Consider the following 19,400-nt stretch of genomic DNA (forward strand, 5'->3'; position numbering starts at 1 on the left):
AACCTCAACCAAGTAACTTGCCCCGACCGGGATTCGAACCCGGGCCACCTGGTTTCGCAGCCAGACACACTGACCGTTACTCCACAGGTGTGGACTGATAATATAATAATAATAATAATAATAATAATGGAAATAAGAAGGTTAGTTCAATCGATGAATTAGTTACTAATACTGGATAAATTGACATAATTATAGTAGGCTATTCACCGCTCATATTCAAATCTCTTCCTATTTCCTCAAATCCTATGTTTCTCATGTTCAAGTCTCTGTAATTAGAGAATTTAAAATTATACAAAAATTCATGTTGATTTACTTTTTCTATCATATACTACTCCATAATGAATCTGCATGTGCTCTCCACCATCCACCAATGTCCGGTGCAACAGAAAATCTAAACATGAAGGCACGAGTACTACACTGAAGAGGACGTGCCATCTGTGGCGTGGGAACAGTGTGATTCTAAGCAACGTGAATAAATGGAGAAAACGAATACCACACATTGAATGCAGAACGTGACAGCACAGGAAATCACATTCTGTGCCGTGCCGTGTCAATAATGTGTTTCTACCTCTAGTGTGTCATAATCTCCGCCCCTCAAGTCAGTGATCTTCTGGACACCAGTTTTCCTATCCTCACGATCATCTGTACACAAGAGCTTCTGAATAATAATTTTGCTGGGTGCTTGATGGTTGGCAAAACAGCTTCCACTACAGCCTTCTTTGGCAGCCTAATTCGTTGCAGTTGAAACAAAATGTGACTTGGTCCTTCCACCCAAGAGTATTTAACTTTCATATAGAACCAGTCCACACCTGTGGAGTAACAGTCAGCACGTCTGGCTGCGAAACCAGGTGGCCCGGGTTCGAATCCTGGTTGGGGCAAGGTATCTGGTTGAGGTTTTTTCCGGGGTTTTCCCTCAACCCAATACGAGCAAATGCTGGGTAACTTTCGGTGCTGGACCCCGGACTCATTTCACCGGCATTATCACCTTCATATCATTCAGACGCTAAATAACCTAGATGTTGATACAGGGTTGTAAAATAACCGAATAAAATAAATATAGAACCAGCAGGGGTAGCAGATACTAATGATAATTTCATTATCAGTCTTAAGTTGTTATAGTTTTCCTCTTGAGACCATGTTTTGAAACCCTTATGCAACAAAGCCTGTTGGCTTAAATGGCTCACTGGACCAATTTCAAGAATGGTGAGGTTCATAGGAATTTTCTGCCCTTACGGCCTTTACGATCCGATACCCACATGCTTGATCAGTAGACATGGTCACTCAGTGGCATAAGAGGTTCTCTATTCGGGAGTTTGATCAATGAAGGATAACTTCAAGTTTTGTTGCACTGTCTAACATCTTGCCACCTCTTTATTGACAAAGTCTTCCCATCAAGTGCTGTGAGCAGGTTTTGCAGAGAGAACTAGGCACTAACCGCTGGGTAGTTTCGGACATCCTTACTACTTTGTTCTCTTGCTAGTAACCCATATCTCAGAACATCTTGTAGAGTTGAGAGCTCAGTGGGCAATAACTCTTCACCACTTCCAAATAGATTTCTCATATGTGTGAATGTGCCCCAGTATTGTTCTGTTAATAGATACCATTATAGCACTGACAAGCAATTGTGGAAATTATTCAACATATAAAAGAAAATAAGAAAAATTATATTATAAAATAAAACTACAAGTACTTGGCAATCAGTTTTAATGATTTGAAGGTAGTTTCGCACACTTTTTTTCATAACTTTTAAATAACCCTAATTGTAAATGACTGGAAATTTGACAAACTATTTCTCATGTAGTTATTTACCAAGCATGACCATGTTATATTGAAAAAAAATAAAATAGCTTTTGAATACCCATGTCAAGTCACAACTTTTAGCACCTCACATTTTTAGAATTTGAAGTTGAAAAAATCGACATGCCCTACTAGAGGATGGAGATTGAAATAACAGAGAGGATAGGGGAAGAATAGCACATTAACTGGGCGCAGGAAGATGTTACAAACATTGAAAAAACTGTTAATTATATCGAATAAGCTCATAGATGAAATAATGAAGTATATACCAAGCAGAAAACTATTAAAGAAAAAGTAAATAATTGTAACTGTATGATTTGTTGCGATTTGAGACTGAGTTTTTATTGTACGAAGTATTAGTCACATGTTTGGTATGGTTCTTTGCCACACATAATTTAAAAGCCACTGTTTAAAGGCTAATTGCTAATTGGGGACCATATATAATTTACGGCTACCTACTTTTCAAAAGCCACCTGTAAAATAAATATTATCTAGATAAGTGACCTAGGTAGAATCTCATTGTGAAAGACTAAGACTTTTCACGTGTTGTTTTCATTTTCAAAGTAATCACTTCAGTGTTGGTGTATTCTAGCACAAAGAAAACAAAGCACTGAAATAAATAATAAAACGAGAATAAAGTGCTTAGGAAATTATTTACAGTTAAGAGGGATGAAGTTACAGGAGAATGGAGAAAGTTACACAACACAGAACTGCACGCATTGTATTCTTCGCTTAACATAATTAGGAACATTAAATCTAGACATCTGAGATTGGCAGGGCTTGTAGCACATATGGGTGAATCTAGGAATGCATATAGAGTGTTAGTTGGAAGAACTTCGGGGAGGCCAAGGCATAGATGGGAGGATAATATTAAAATAGATTTGAGGGAGGTGGGATATGATGGTAGGGACTGGATTAATCTTGCACAGGATAGGGATTGATAGCTGGCTTATATGAGGACAGCAATGAACCTCTGGGTTCCTTAAAAGCCATTTGTAAGTAAGTAACAATATTATACTACACTTGTTTAAGTAATTGCTGTCACGAAAACATAATATATGATAGGAGACCACAAACATAGTTAAGGAAGTAGAGATGATTAGGAGAGGCAGTAGGCAGACAATCCATGTTCAAAGTCAAAACTAATATCATCAGACAACACTGTGTAGTTACTGACAGCAGTACAAATTGATAGGTCGAATAGGATGGTTGCCTTTTGCCTTGACAATTCTGGAGAGAGACAGCTGTCAATTGGAAACTTATTTAAATCAGGCAATAGAAAAGCTAATTTCTGTAGAAACAGTGTAAACGGATAACAGTGAATCTCTTCAAATACAGTAATATATTAAGAAATACTACTTGTTAAAGTTTTATATAGCATTCGTGGTGGTTTTTGAAATGTATCAGGTACATTCAAGTTCTAAGGTATCGTATTAATTTTTTCTGAAAAATTACATACATTACAGACTACTGTTATTTCTCAGCACTGTCACTCTGTGCACATAAATTTTTCACAACATTGGTGTCATAATTGAAGTGCCACTCAAACACTCCTTTAGAAGTCTGGTTTGCCCACTGGAAAATTGGTGATGCAAGAATGGCATGACTGGAAAATGAGTGACCATGGAGTGTCTCCTCCAGTATTGGAAAAAAACTAAAACACGCTAGGTGCAAGGTCAGGTGAGTTGGGAGAATGAGGAATTGCTTAGAAGTTATTATCCTTTGTGAAAATTGATGGAATGGATGCACTGTTGATGCTGTCATCACAAGTCAAGATTGCCTGACATGTTGCCACACAGCCTTCTATTCATCAGTCAGCAGTGACAATGAATTTTGAAATGATGGCAAAATGTGTCCAATGCCAAAAGTTACCCAGCAATTCTGCTTCAATTGGTTGAGGAAAAACCTCAGAGAAAACCCAACCAAGTAACTTGTCGCAACCAAGATTTGAACCTGGGCGTGCTAGTTTTTTCGTGATTAGACATGCTGTTACTCCGCTGTGGATTCTGTAACCACTTGCTCCACTCACGCAATGAAGTTGTTGGATAGGCAGGTATGTGACCAAGGCTCCTTTAGTTCATTCTTACATGATGTTCGGCTTTCTTTGAATTATTGATCCTCTGCTGAATTAAGAGTGTAGGCTATAACTACAGCACTTAGGCACAAATTGCCCATTGTGCACCCCACAAACTGGAAATCAACCCAGAACACTACAATGCATTAACAACTTTGTGATGCTACTGGGTTTAATGTCCTGAAATTCCGTGGAGATTTTTTTTTTAGTCATATTTTTTCTGTAGGTAGGGAGATGGCCTATTGCTACAGTCCCCAATCTGGTAATTTTTATTCAAGGTTTTCTTCCTTTAGTCTTTGATGAGCCAACATCTAACTGCAAGGCAGCAGTATCTGTAACCCTTACAGTGCACTATCAGCCAGGCCCATTGAACCCAGGTTTATTTTAACAAGGTTGTTACCCCTCCCCTTCACCCTTTCTCAATGGCTTGGGACAGACTGTGGTGGATAAATTATGTGAATTATGATTTATGATGTAAATTTACGGGTATACCAATTGAGGAAGATGTGACTTATTCTTTACATTTTGCTGATGACCAAGTTATTTTCCAAAATGACCATGTTTTCGTGTACATGATGAGAAAATTAGTAAAAAATTATCCCAAAAGGGGCTTAAAAGTTAGATAGGAAAAACAAAATATACGTACTAAGCGTGAATTCAGCAGGATTTAATGTTACAGGATGGACAGATTATAAAAAAGGTTGGTAGTTACGAATACTTGGGAGTCATGCTTAATAAAAATGGAGGAATGGAAATGAAAATTCAAAGAAGAAATGTCAAAAGAAGGAAGGCAATATCTTTACCAAATTGCGTGATATGGCATAAGCACATTACAAAAAGAAAAAAAAAAAAGTCTATAATCCAGTTGTTAGGAAAGTTGTACAATATGGGTTAGTAATTTGGCAGATTAAAAAAAAGAGAGGAGAGGAAATTATTGGCGACGAAAATGGACTTTTGGAGGAGAGAAAACAGGACATAAGGAATGGAATTAGAAATGAAACAATTCGAGAAGAAATGGAAGTAATACAAACTATAGTGGAGGAAATTAGGACTGAGCAACTCATATGATATGGGCATGTAAAGCGGTGGAGACAGAGTGTGATGAACTGGAAAAGAAGAGGACGACCATAGAAAACATGGCAGAATGATGTAGATGAAGAAATGAAGGGTAAAGGTATTCCTGAAAATCTATGGGAAGACAGAGAAGCATGAGATTGGGAGTGCAGCGCTAAAACACACACACACACACTTAAGTATATACAGGGTTAGTTAAAAGTCCCGCACCACCTAAATAACTTTTGAAGCATGTAGTTGAGTGACATGAAACTTGGTATGTGGTGATAACCATATACTAAGAACTCAAAATCCTACTCTCTTATTTTAAATGGAACACCCAGTATATTTTTTTATTTTAATGGCTGCAGTCAACAGAGGATGGAGTTTTAGTGCTACAGCAAAACATGATGGAGTTTGAATAATTTTCAAGGGAAAAATTGTTCCGGGGCTGGGTATCGATCCTAGAACGTCTGGTTGAACGTACAGTGCTCTACCAACTGAGCTACCCAACACCATCTCAATAGGTCTCAGGATCGATACCCGGCCCCAGAACAATTTTTCCCTTGAAATTATTCAAGTCTGCTTTACAGGGAGCTTTACCTGAAAAACTAGATTTGCATTATGGAGTTTGTCGATAATTATTTTTATTCATGAAATCATCTGAAGCTGAATTAATTGATGAGAAATTTAGGATGGTGTCACTGTTTAACGTATTATTATTATTATTATTATTATTATTATTATTATTATTATTATTATTATTATTATTTGGCTGAGTTTTCTTAGGTATCCATTGTGGAACTAGAGTTTTAGGTATTGCTCCAGAAATGATACAAGAGAACGTGAATGTGATTGGTGGTCTACAGAATTGGAAGAATTGGTAGACCAGAAAAAATATTTATACAGGGACATCATTTTATTTTTACTTCAATTTTTATTGTACCTGAGTTTTTGAATGTACTTCACTTCCACCCCTTCTACTAATGAAGTTCAACCGTCCTCCACACAGATCCAAGACCACATATACAGTCATAGTAGCCTTATGGTCATAGTAAACAGTACATTCCAAAAATATGTTCGCGTTTTCCAGTGATGAAAGAGCTTTCAATATTGAATCATTTTCATACAGGTACTGTCGTCCATTTGCCTACGTCGTATCCTAGTTTCCCCCACCAGCTTTTATTCGCCAGCTAGTGGCTGGGCTGTCTTAGCTCTTTTCTGAGAACATTAATTTCTGTTAGGAATTGGATGTCTACGTAATATTATACAACTGTTTAAAATAACTTAAATAAAAGAGCCTTGTTAAGTAATTAACTCTCACGTGATTTCCTCCCTTTCTACGACCCTAACACATAACCACTTGGATGGACAGTATAGGCTATAGCATGTCTGAGTAATTTTATCTTTTCGAATCTGGCAGAAGTGAAGATTGAATTTACAGTACTTAAGGTACTCTTTTAAAGAGTAGGTACAGAATTATTTCAACATGAGTTATTAATACGAAGAACGAAACTGGTAATTGGGATTAGGTACAATAGTCTATAGTGCTATAATATGCACATAGAACTGAAGCCTGTATCGAAATGAACGGCCACCATTTAGAAAAATGTGTCTAAATATCCATATTATGATTATTTTTCAGTTTAACTTCATTCTCTATATTGTATGCTAATGTGCTGTAGACAGTATAATATACACCGCATAAAGAATATGTCCACATGGACAGCTCAGTTCTTGAGTAAAAACACTTATTGTTAATACTGTACTGTATTTTGATTAAACAAAAATCTAATGAAAATGATCAAACTCAAAAGCACAATATTTCCTAGTTTACGTAAATGGATGAACTACTTTTCTTCCCTACTATACCTAGTGAAATGATTTGTTTGTATATTACGCCAGTATCATCGAACTCCAGTCGTGGAAGGAGGTAACAAACGGCGTTGATCCAGAGGTATAGGCAAGTTAATATTAAAAATGTTAGTAAAAATAAAATGATGTTCCTGTATAAGCGTTGGTTAAGCACAAAAGACAGGGGAAGCAGAGAAATGTAATATGATCAATTAAAAAGGAAAGAATGAAACCTGACAGTATACAGTTTATGTACAAATGTAGAAAACTTTATGGGAGAGAGGAGGTGTTGGCACAAGGACCAACAAAGTGTGGAAGGTAATAAAAAACTAAAAAAAAAAAAAATACAGAAAGGAATGAAGTTCGTTAGAAATCATAGGAATGCAAGAGTGAAAGACCTAATATATGAGAGGTTTTTAGCAGAAATTGCTCCAGAGTTTCATAGCATTCAAAAAGCATGATTTCTGTAGATGATGAAGAACTGTTTACCCTTTCTTTGCTAATGATAGATTATTATGGCAGAGGATAAAGCTGACGTTGAATACATGTTGAGAAAGTTCAGTGACACAAAAAAAAATGAGTTCTGAATATGAACACCCACCACCTGTAGCTGAGGGGCTTGCCTGCTGACCCATAGTTGTGCTCAGGCGTGGGTTTGATTCTTGCTTGGTTTGATTACCTGGTTGAATTTTTTCCCCAAGGTTCCCCCCCCCCCCAACTGTAAGGCGAATGCCAGGTAATCTATGGCGAATCCTCGACCTCATCTTGCTATGACCAATTCCATTGACACTAAATAACCTAGTAGTTGATACAATGTCGTTAAATAACCAAGTAAAAAATGTATATGAACACCAAGAAGATATAATTATGATAATAGGAAGCTCAATTGAACACATTAGCCTTGAGGGATCTACCATATGTAACATCAACTTACAAATATCTAAGAGTGATGATATCCCCTGAGGGTACAAACGAACAAGAAATAAATAGAATAGGACGAGGAAAATGTAGCTATAAGACAACTACATCTATACTAATAATAAATCTGTAGCCAAAATTTTTCTGGTAATTTTCGATTTTCCAAAAATAATTGGTGTTAACATGTATAATTAACCATACTGAAACCGAAAATCGCTTTTTTGAAATATTTGTATGTATATCTGTCTGTCTGGCTGGATGTTAGTTACCTTCTCACATGATAATGGCTGAACGGATTTCGATGAAAATTGAAAAATAAATTAAGTTCGTTGTAACTTAGATTTTAGGCTATATGACATTCAAAATACATTATTTAAAAGGGGGTTATAAGCGGGCCTGAACTAAGTAAATCGAAATATCTCGCTTATTATTGATTTTTGTGAAACATGTTACATAACAAAAGTTTCTTTAAAAATGATTTACGATAAGTTTTATTCTTTGAAAAATTTTGATAGGACTTATATTTAAGAATATACAAAACTTTTAAAATAACAATACAATACATTTTCACCGCCGCCTCAGATTATAGCGTCGTTGTTCCTGCAGTAACTCCTATGTGCAAAATATAAAATTTTCGAGTAGGAAGAAAAGACACTTTTATTCATTCCATGGCAATGGTACATAGGAGATCGTGAATTCTTACATTTTCGAAAGAAAGAAATATAATTACATATATGCTGTATCACTATTTAAGTTAATTGAAGGGTTCAGAACCATAGTGGGCCAAGCGCCATTTACTGAAGACGTAGAAAATAAGGGTTAAAATTAAGTTATTACCATAATTCAATGGAAACATAATATCGCAAGTAATATAAAGTTTACACATTAAAACTAAATGATATGTCAATCTTCATTAAACTATGGTTGCATGTAATAACAAATAAGAAACATGTTAAAGGAATTGTCATTGCACCAAATGAGTGGTCTCTGGATCAAAATGATCGCATTTTAATTTTTTAAATACAGTTTAAATTAAGTAACATATTAAACGATTTATTCTTCTATCAAACACAAATGTTTCCTGGATAAAATGTCCTATTTTAATTATGTAATTACTTTATATTTACTTCTCACGGGTGCAGCAGAGCGCACAGGTACGGCTAGTGATATAATAAAAAGAATTAGATGATAAGTAAAAAGACAAGGAATGGAATATAGAAGGGTTCTGTTGAAAGGATAAGTACTTAGCAGGTCTGAAGTATAGGAGATGAGTAAGAGAAACAAAAAAAGAATGAGGGCAGTGGAGAAGATGCTGTGGCCAAACAAAATTAAGTAGGATTTCAAATAAGGACATAAGAGGTGGGATGGAAACAGACCTAGTCACCATTGAAGTAAGGAGGTTGAAATGTTATGGGCATATGGAAAGAATGTCCGAGGAGAGATTACCGAGAAAAGTATGGAAGTGGGCTCCCAGCAATGGAGAAAGAGAGGCCGGCCAAGAACAGGATGGAAAGAGGAAGTGAGAGAAGCCAGGCAGAGGAGAAAATGATTCAGAAGACAGATTACTTTGGAAGTTAGAGACAGCAGTTGTTTGCTTATTCATGTATATCTCGTATGTAAATAATCCTTATGAATTCGTCGATAAAAGTTTTAAATATGGAGTCTGAAGAATTGACAAATTGAATTTTCAGTTTTTGTGATCATAAGATTTTCATTTCATAGTTACATGCAGACAGGCTTGAAAATGGTCAAAATGTGTTCAGAGATTGTGAAAGCATGAATTTCTGTTGAAATAGGAAATGGATTTTATGATTATTGTACACTGTTATGGAGAAGATGAAATGAAATGATTCTTGAATCCATTTTTGTACTTTCTGACTATTTTTATTTTCAGCATTCCATTATTACTATAATTCTGTAATCTGTGAAATGTGGTTATTGGATAGCGAAGGATGTCATTTTAGTTATTTACGTATAGATATTTTTGGGAAACGTCTTATCATCTAGCTTATTTTCAAAGGTGAAAGTAAAACAAATGTCTGCATTTTTTCCTGTTAGCTTTTGTGAAGTTCATCTGTATCTCGGTTTTTTTGTTTCTTTTTGCTATTTGGTGTTAAGTTTTAGTTATTACTACTCTGTATTGGTGTTTTTTATGACATTTAAAAGATTGATATTATGACGTCAGAATTTGTTAATTATAAGTTGTAATAAAGATATATTAGTTCTTTTAAGTTTGGGTCAATGACTTATTCCATCTTTTTACGGATTTATATCCCTGGGTTGTTTTGTATGGTTGTGAAACTTGGACTCTCACTCTGAGAGAGGAACATAGGTTAAGGGTGTTTGAGAATAAGGTGCTTAGGAAAATATTTGGGGCTAAGCGGGATGAAGCTACAGGAGAATGGAGAAAGTTACACAACACAGAACTGCATGCATTGTAGTCTTCACCTAACATAATTAGGAACTTAAAATCCTGACGTTTGAGATGGGCAGGGCATGTAGCACATATGGGCGAATCCAGAAATGCATATAGAGTGTTAGTTGGGAGACCGGACGGAAAAAGACCTTTAGGGAGGCCGAGACGTAGATGGGAGGATAATATTAAAATGGATTTGAGGGAGGTGGGGTGTGTTGATAGAGACTGGATTAATCTTGCACAGGATAGGGACCGATGGCGGGCTTATGTGAGGGCAGCAATGAACCTTCGGGTTCCTTAAAAGCCATTTGTAAGTAAGTATGTAAGTCTTGGTGAATATCCATTCAAGTCTCCTAAATCGATTGTATTATTGTTTGTTGTTATTATATAAATGTTGCTTAAATTGTTTCAAGTGTTGTTTATTGTTTCATGCTGTAACTTAATTTATTTTTGAGTTTTCTATACAGTGTCATTATTATTAATTAATAACTTCGAGTTTGCGGTATTTGAATTAAAATACCACTAGCTGTTTTTTGCTTTTTGTACAATGTTGCATATTATATCCTCGTATATAATAATATTTTTCACTTTCTTCTGGTTCTGTCATGCTCATGTATTATATAATTATATTTTTTGGCTGTTGAAAGTCCTGCATTTAATCAATGCTGTTTGGAAGAATATGTGGCTTTGGAAAATTCACTGTTATAATCAATTTGGCATGACTTACGGGGTACCATGAAACAGGACAAATCCTCAACAAAGCTCTTCTCCTAGCTTGCCAAAAACTATACAGAAAAGAAACATCTGAACTAAAAAGTTTTAGATCTCTATTGGGGGAGGGAGAAGAGCACAAGCTAATTCTCATCAACATTTTTGGGGGGTGGGAGGGGATGATTCTGCATTGAATTGTCTTGGGAGTGGATCTTTTTGTGCTTTCAGTGTTTGCACAGAGTGGCTTGCGTTATCTCATTTATGTTATATGCCTCAATGAAGAATAATTTTGATTTAAAACATTAAATTTCTTGCAAAGTGAATGGCCCACTTACTTACTTACAAATGGCTTTGAAGAAACCCGAAGGTTCATTGCCGCCCTTACATAAGCCCGCCATCGGTCCCTATCCTGTGCAAGATTAATCCAGTCTCTATCATCATACCCCACCTCCCTCAAATCCGGGAGCAAATCAAATATTACCGGTTCTTCTGTATGGTTGTGAAACTTGGACTCTCACTCTGAGAGAGGAACATAGGTTAAGGGTGTTTGAGAATAAGGTGCTTAGGAAAATATTTGGGGCTAAGTGGGATGAAGTTACAGGAGAATGGAGAAAGTTACACAACACAGAACTGCACGCATTGTATTCTTCACCTGACATAATTAGGAACATTAAATCCAGACGTTTGAGATGGGCAGGGCATGTAGCACGTATGGGCGAATCCAGAAATGCATATAGAGTGTTAGTTGGGAGACCGGAGGGAAAAAGGACCTTTAAGGAGGCCGAGACGTAGATGGGAGGATAATATTAAAATGGAATGACCCACTGCAGAATGTAATTTTGAAGGGGTAGAATTCTAATAGTACAGCTCATGCATTATGTCCAGACACTCCCCCATTCTTCCTATAGAGCTGCGCACGAAATTGGATGAGTTTACTTACAAATTATAGGGGAATGGGTTAGCCTTTGCCTTGAACGCGGTAGACACATGCCCAATCTTCCCTTCTACTCCTTCCCCCCTCCACAGAAACGTTGTTCCCTTACTGAGTGTCTTGACAAAATGCACGAGCTGTATGAAAACACGTTATTTTGAAGCTTCAGTATACCTTCATCATCAGGTAAAGAAGAGGAACTACTTGTTGATACCACTTAAACTGGAATTCCTTGTTCTCATCACGCAGCTGTGAAAATGTGTTTACTTACTTATTTCACTTTTCTTATTTCATTTCAATGGTGCCACAAATGAATACCTGAAGTAAGTACTCTCGAAACATGTTAAATATTGCAGATCTCCTCTAATGGATAGTAGGGCCCTGAGTTCCGTAGTCCCATGTACTAGAAGCAGTCAGACTCAATCGCTGCAGAGGAGGAATTACTAACTGAACAAAACATTCGTCATTGGTAGTATTGCTGAGTTTCAACTAGTTTCATGTTTATTGACTAGAGCAATGGTTCCTACCTTTTGAGTGTTGCAGGCCTCTCAAAACTTATACTAAGTACATTTTGAAGGACCTACTGAAAAGTTGCATAAGTTACGCCACTAATGAACTGTGCATTAAATATTTACATAATGTAGTGATTAAAACAACCTATATAAAATTGATTACCTGTATCCAGTTTCAGTTTTAACTTTTGAATATAATCTGAAATACACGAATACATAAAAAAAGACTGATATTTGCACTAATAAAGTGTTTTGTTGCTCCACACCATCCCATTAATTCTGTGATGTTGCCTGCCTTTTTACAACTTTTTCTTGCTGTGAGATTACTGTCAAGCCAGAACTCTTCCAAATAAAAGATTTCTGTAATTTTCTCGCTATTCTTTTATTTGGATGAGAGACTTGTTCGCCACTCTAAAATATCACGTCATTCAATTAAGAATTTCCTTTAAATTTACCATAAAAATCCCACACTTTTAATGAGTTGCTGTAGCGATGTGGCACTTCTCTTCCAGCCGATCTTTTCCTTGACATTGAGCATGAGGTTCTTAATAAGAGGGATAGTTTTCTTAACCAAGTAAAATTCCTCAATTGCATTCCTAATAACTTGAGATGAGCATTTCATGCACTACAAAATCCCAAAATATGCATGCATTCATGCACTATCAAACTATGAAATATGCATGATCAGAAGAAAAATACATTGAAATATGCACTTTAATTTTTATCCCAAAAGTTATTTCACTTCGCTTTTTTTTTTTTTTTTTTTTTTTTTTTTGCACAGTTAACAACCTAACAACATTTCTAAATTGGCTTCTGCAAGGTTCCTGGGCTTGTAAGTCAATATGTTTTTGTAGATAGAGAATGACCTCTCTACATCGCAAGACATAATGAGTTTAAACTTGAATGAACTTATTTATTTGTGACAGTGTCAGGTCAAATTCTTCATTCAAGTTTTCTCCACAAATAACCTTCACTCAACAGAAGAATCCGTCGTCCGGGTTCACATTTATGACCCTGTCCAGTTTGTTTTTTGCCGCTACACCCACTTCACCATGGGCATAACTGAGGGATCTATGGAATTTTTTGCGATTCTTTCCTTTTTTGCATTCTTGCAATATGTGAAGCAGATTCTACATGCTGGTCGACTTGAAATTTTTTAGTACATTTCATCTGAAATTATAATAGACCTTACGGTTACCTAGATACGATTTAAAAACGGACATCATAATTTAATTATTTTAAAGAAGTTTTGTAATTTTTTACAAAGAACAACTGCCATATAAAATATTCGGAAACAATGGCATTGCTTAGTTCTTTACTGCAACAGTCGCAAAATACGACATTCCAATCTGATCTAAGTATCCTTTCCTTTAATGCACTGTGCAAAGAGTGCACTTTTGGAATCTTTAATTGGAAGTATATTAGAACCACATTAACACACGCAAACAGAATAAACAAACACATTAACCACTTACGAGGTTCACACATTGCAAACACAATGTCATCATGTACCTTACTGTTTTTTATTTTAATTAGCTTTGTCTTGTAATTTAGCTAAACAAAACATCCCCTCGGTCCCTTTACATCCTTTTAGCATAGACTTAATGTTCTACATTGATCTAAAGCTATGGTAACACAAATTTAATGTAATTTCCTATCTAGGTGTGCTTTCACTTGACGTTTAAAGACAGTTCACAATTAATAGGGAATTCTCTTATTCTCAATCTGAACCCCTTGGGGTATCACGGTGAGTTAAAATTTACCTCTTTATTTATTACATATTATTGAAATGTTCTTTTGCAAATTAATTTTAGTCTTGTTATTTCTGGGTGTAGTGGGTAGGTCTTCTGGGTGCTCCTTGATAACTTGTAGATCTGTTTACCAGAAGCTTCACTTTCCCAACAATTGTAGCAACTTTCTTTATTGTGTTATTTGTAGGGGTAATTACTTTTTGCTCCTTCTCATCTTCACAGCAATTAAATAAATTCATAATCATAGCTGGCTCCTTACTGTGTGTTAATGTGTTTGATTTTCGCCAAAGGTGTTATTTCACCAGAAGTTTCTGGAATTTGTTAACTGGTGTTCTATTCTTCCATAGCTATGTTGTTAACAGTTATTCTCGTATGTTGTAAATGATCGTAAACCAAATTGTAATATCAAAATTACAATACATAACTGTGTTGTTTTTTTCGTACATTTACACAAATCACAATTCCAATCGCAATACCAAAAAACAAAACAGAGCCAAATGTTCAGAATATAATCTGTAAATGAAAGACAAGAGCTAAACAATTCATACAAAAGAAAAGATGTATCAACACTGAAGCAGTGTAGACTGGATGTTACTGGCTTTTTCTATGCTTTTAACGTTCTTCTGTACATGGCTTCCCTGCTCCCCTTAAGTTATGAAGTGCATGCAATACTATACTGTTGGATTCTAGATTTGTGGGTTCAAACCTCTGAGGACAGTGGAATTTTTAAAGGGCAATAAAATCTCTGCTATGGCTCTTCCGAGAGGGATGTGAAGCTGTGGACCATATGTCAAAGATGAATGGCACATAAAAGCCAGACTGTAGGCATGTCGTTAAAAAATCTGTTTCTACTTTACACTGAAATGCTGTAAATTACGGAAGAAAATATATTTGCATAATGACAGAAGCACTGTACAGTGTATACAGAGTGTCCCAAATTGATGTATACACATTTTGAAACACTATTTCTCAGCAATGAGATGAGACAGAAATACGATTTTTGCGGTTTTGTATTCCTTAAGCCTGTACATGTTCAAAATGACCCCCTTTCGCCACAGTACACTCACAACAATGACATACAACAGAGCGATATACCAACTGGATTGTTGCTAATGGAATATCATTACAGACATGTTCAGTTTGAACTCTCAGTTCCTACAGTGTTTGTGGTTTTGTGGCGTACACTGTGTCCTTTAGAGCTCCCCTAGGTAGAAGTCTGGAGGGATTAAATCCGGTGATCGAGACGGGAACTCCGCAGCACTTCCTCTTCGCCCTATCCATCTCTGGGTCATCCTCATTTAGTGCGTTGACAAGACTCGAAATGTAAGGCTTCCATTTTTGAGCTTGCAAAATTCGATGAACACTGGATTTGCTGATACCAATCTTACGAGAACATTGCCTCATGACTTCTTTGGGAATTGTGCAAAAGCCTGCATGACTGCATCAACACTCGTTATTGGTGGAACTTCTCTATCTTCCACACCACCCTTTCAACACATCTTGCACTGTTCTGTCGATTTCAAACTTGTCTCGGATTCTTGTGATAGTTAACCTTGTTGGTGGTTGTGTTCGAAATTCAACCCTCCAACATTGTTAAACCTCAACAACATTCTCCACTTTCCAATAACATTTTAAGTATCCACTTACGTTCATCGAACGATAATTACATTTCCATTTTTGTTTATAAACAGATTAACATGTTCTCATGCATTCCACTGCCTTCTGAATCATAAATTGCAAAAATTGTATTCCTACCTCATTTATTTGCTGTGAAATAGTATTTCAAAGAGTGTATACATAAATTTGGGACATTCTATATATGAAGGAGTAAGAATGAGATAGTCCAAAGCCACACTTTTAACAAAAATGGTTTTTTGTGCAAGTTCATTTCTTACACATATGGGGAAGCAACTAGTAAAATATTGTAAAATTACTCAACAAATGACGTAGGTATACGTCGAAGAAATTATGATGCAGCACCTAATAGCATTGGACTCTAAACCTTTAATAAGCTGTCCTGTAAAATTTTGCCTGTGTGGCTTAGGACTATATCATTCTCAACACTTCATATTACTGACTTGGGGCTTTCCCGGCGTTTGATATAGAATAACTCTTCTCGGGTTCTCAGCCAGGTGAGTTGGAGATTAGTTTCAAGCTTTCAACGGCTAGCTCTGCCATCTTCTTCAGGGACGAAGTGATGTGGGACCACGTCTAGCCGGTATATATGCAAAAGTAGGGCTTCCCGCTGCGGGCCAATCAGGAGCTAGTACCTAGTCCCGACCGCCAGGCGCATTCTGGTTGGTGGAAGCGGCAGCCAATCAGGAGCTACTTGCTGGTCCCGACTGTCTGCCGTGTGCTGGAGGTCTAAGCGTGTTGATGGCAGCTTTCCATGCTGTACTCAGCTGTAGACCCCCGTCTCTGTTGAAATTATTGCCATCTAGCTGGATTTTGATGGCTTCCTTGATAACTAAGTCCCAGTAAACTGATGTCTTGTCCAAGATGGTGGTGGCACCGAAATCTATCTTGTGACCAGTTTCTAGGCTGTGTTGGGCTACTGCAGACTTATCAGGATAATATAGTCTTATGCTGCGTTGATGTTCCTTGCAGCGTTCCATAATAGTTTGTCCCGTCTGCCCGATGTAACATTTCCCACACTCACAAGGTATTCTGTAGACACCAGGTGTCCTGAGACCAAGGTCATCCTTAACTGGTCTCAGCAAGTTCTGGATCTTTGTGGGCGGCTTATGGATGGTTTTAATCCCGTGTTTTCTTAGCATTCTGCTAATTTTGCCCGACATCTTGGACAAGACATCAGGTTACTGGGACTTAATTTTCAAGGAAGCCATCGAAATCCAGCTAGATGGCAATAATTTCAACAGAGATGGGGGTCTACAGCTGAGTACAGCATGGAAACCTGCCATCAATACGCTTAGACCACCAGCACACGGCAGACAGTCGGGACCAGCAAGTAGCTCCTGATTGGCTGCTGTGTCCACCAACCAGAATGCGCCTGGCGGTCGGGACTAGGTACTAGCTCCTGATTGGCCCGCAGCGGGAAGCCCTACTTTTGCATATATACCGGCTAGACATGGTCCCACATCACTTCGTCCCTGAAGAAGATGGCAGAGCTAGCCGTCGAAAACTTGGAAGCTAATCTCCAACTCACCTGGCTGAGAACCCGAGAAGAGTTATTCCACTTCATATTACTGTTTGTATATCTTAAAATTACAACTGGACATAGCTTTTCACTGGTGCTAATTATGTTCTTTGCAGCAATGCTGTTCCAGTAGAAGCTGCATGGAACTTTACAGTATGCCCCAGCTAGATAAAACATCACCAGTTTATTCCAATACACAGTACGAGGGCGGGGGAGAGGACATCACTAGTCGCAGAACATCTATCAGTGATGTTAAAAAGGTAAGACATTGAAATTTCTACTCTTGTATTACACACTGTAATCAGCATGCTTTGTTTCGATGTATGCTCAAATTTGACAGTATCGTAATGTAGCAATTGAAGGATTTGTTCAGAAACACATTTCTCTTTTCAAGTACGGGGCTGTGTCCAGTGATGCATTGCCATTACTAACAAATTCTGCGTGGAGTGCAGTGATTCATCGTCCAGCTGATGAAGATTCTGAACCAGATGACCTTCCCTCCACAGTGGACATGGATGCTATCAAGGTTAGTATTGCAGAAACTCATAAATTCCAGTATTAAAAAGTAGTAACAAAATTATCAGGGTGCCTACTTGTAACGAAAATAACGAAATGTAACGAATTTAAAAGACTCGAATAATCATGCATAACGAAATTACACATACTGTTCTGCTTTTCTTATCTTGGTGCCATTGCGTGAGCTATGGTGATTGGTAGTCAGCAATTACATATGCGAGTCTAATATATTCTAGGAGGCTGGGAGGGAAGTTGGGTTCACGTCCATTGAAATGAAGATCAGAGAATTTAAGAAGCAAGTCTGATGACAGATTGTAAGGTGACTGAAATGTCATCATGCTTATGAATAATTATTAAAATGAGGTAAAGAAAAAGTAACTAATTTTTGTTTCATGTTTTCGGTACACTCTGTAATTATAAAAAAGAAAGTTTTATTGTAAGAGATGAACTGAAACAAAATTAAAAGAAATTATAGTTTTTAGATGTTAAGCATAAAATTAACCAGATTGAAATGAGGATGAAAGCTTGAAATGAAAATGTGAGAAGATAATTACTACTTTGGAAGTGAAGACACTTGGAGAAACATAGTACAAATTGGTCCAAATACATTGAGCTTTAAAGATGTAGATGTACATTGTGTTATTTGTAATTAATTATGCTTGCATGTTTTAAAGCCGGAATTCGTTCACAAATGCTGTAAGAAAACTATTACAATAATGATGACTAGTGATGGAAATGATTTAAATTAAATTTAATGATTGTAATGTGTTCAGTCTTGCTGCATTCTCTGATCAACATTTCTCTCTAGATTTAACTGGTGCAAAAAATTTATTCATCATCATCGTCCTGACTAGGGTTTTTTTAGTTGTTTACCCAAATCTCTCTAGGCGAGTGCTGGGGTAGTATCAGTTTCAGGAGCCATGACCAACTCGTTTCCAATGCTCATTGCCTTTTCGTCATCACTTTTCATCTATCATCTTATTACCTTCCTGTGATAGGCCTGCTATCTGTCTGATGGGGCAACAGTGCACTTGGCAAAGCTGTGCTCAGTGGTACAATGATAAGCCACTGTAATATGAAAAATGCCAGCAAAAGAAGTATTTCCATTATTATTATTATTATTATTATTATTATTATTATTATTATTATTATTATTATTATTATTATTATTATTACTACTACTACTATTATTCAGCATCATAGTTTATTTTCATTGAATATGAGATAATATTTGTCTTTATAAATATGGATAATTGATATGAATTTTATTTTCATGAATTAATACGTTTTTTAATAATGTATTGATCAATCAGCACCTTTAGTGCTACACAGACCACTTCTAAGTGAAATACAAATACAATACATGACATTGAATTGAAAGCAGCCCAGATTGGGCTCCTCAGTGAAAAAAAAAATTTTAAGTGATATACATAGGTTGGTGTCATGATAAATTTTGATTATAATATGAAGCCCATTGGAAGTTGGCTCTTGATTCTTGTGGGAAATGTTGATTTTTTTAGCGAGAGAGTAATGGACGACACCTGGAACATTTTCTAGGTTGTTATAGGACTTCTTTTTAGATTGTGAATGAGTGAACTGTTTTTGTCAGTACCAGTAATACAATGGTAAATACTCTGTAATATTTTTATAAGGGGCACACCATTAGCTGAATGATTAGAACTTTTACTTTCCATGCTGGCAACCTGGTCC

The 19,400-nt window shown here is 36.6% G+C and overlaps 1 protein-coding gene across 4 annotated transcripts in view; it reads left to right on the forward strand.

Moving 5' to 3' along the window:
* ash1 (histone-lysine N-methyltransferase ash1) overlaps window positions 1–19,400 on the forward strand; it is a 498,911-nt gene that overhangs the window by 26,116 nt on the left and 453,395 nt on the right. For all 4 annotated transcript variants that reach the window (XM_069848493.1, XM_069848495.1, XM_069848496.1 and 1 more), the window contains exons 2-3: window positions 17,291–17,434; window positions 17,569–17,700. In XM_069848493.1, coding sequence (XP_069704594.1) covers window positions 17,315–17,434; window positions 17,569–17,700 — 252 coding nt within the window. In that variant the 5' untranslated portion in view covers window positions 17,291–17,314. The remainder of the gene's footprint in view (window positions 1–17,290; window positions 17,435–17,568; window positions 17,701–19,400) is intronic.

The sequence above is a fragment of the Periplaneta americana genome, chromosome 15, assembly GCF_040183065.1.
Source record: "Periplaneta americana isolate PAMFEO1 chromosome 15, P.americana_PAMFEO1_priV1, whole genome shotgun sequence".
Taxonomy (NCBI): Eukaryota; Metazoa; Arthropoda; class Insecta; order Blattodea; family Blattidae; genus Periplaneta; species Periplaneta americana.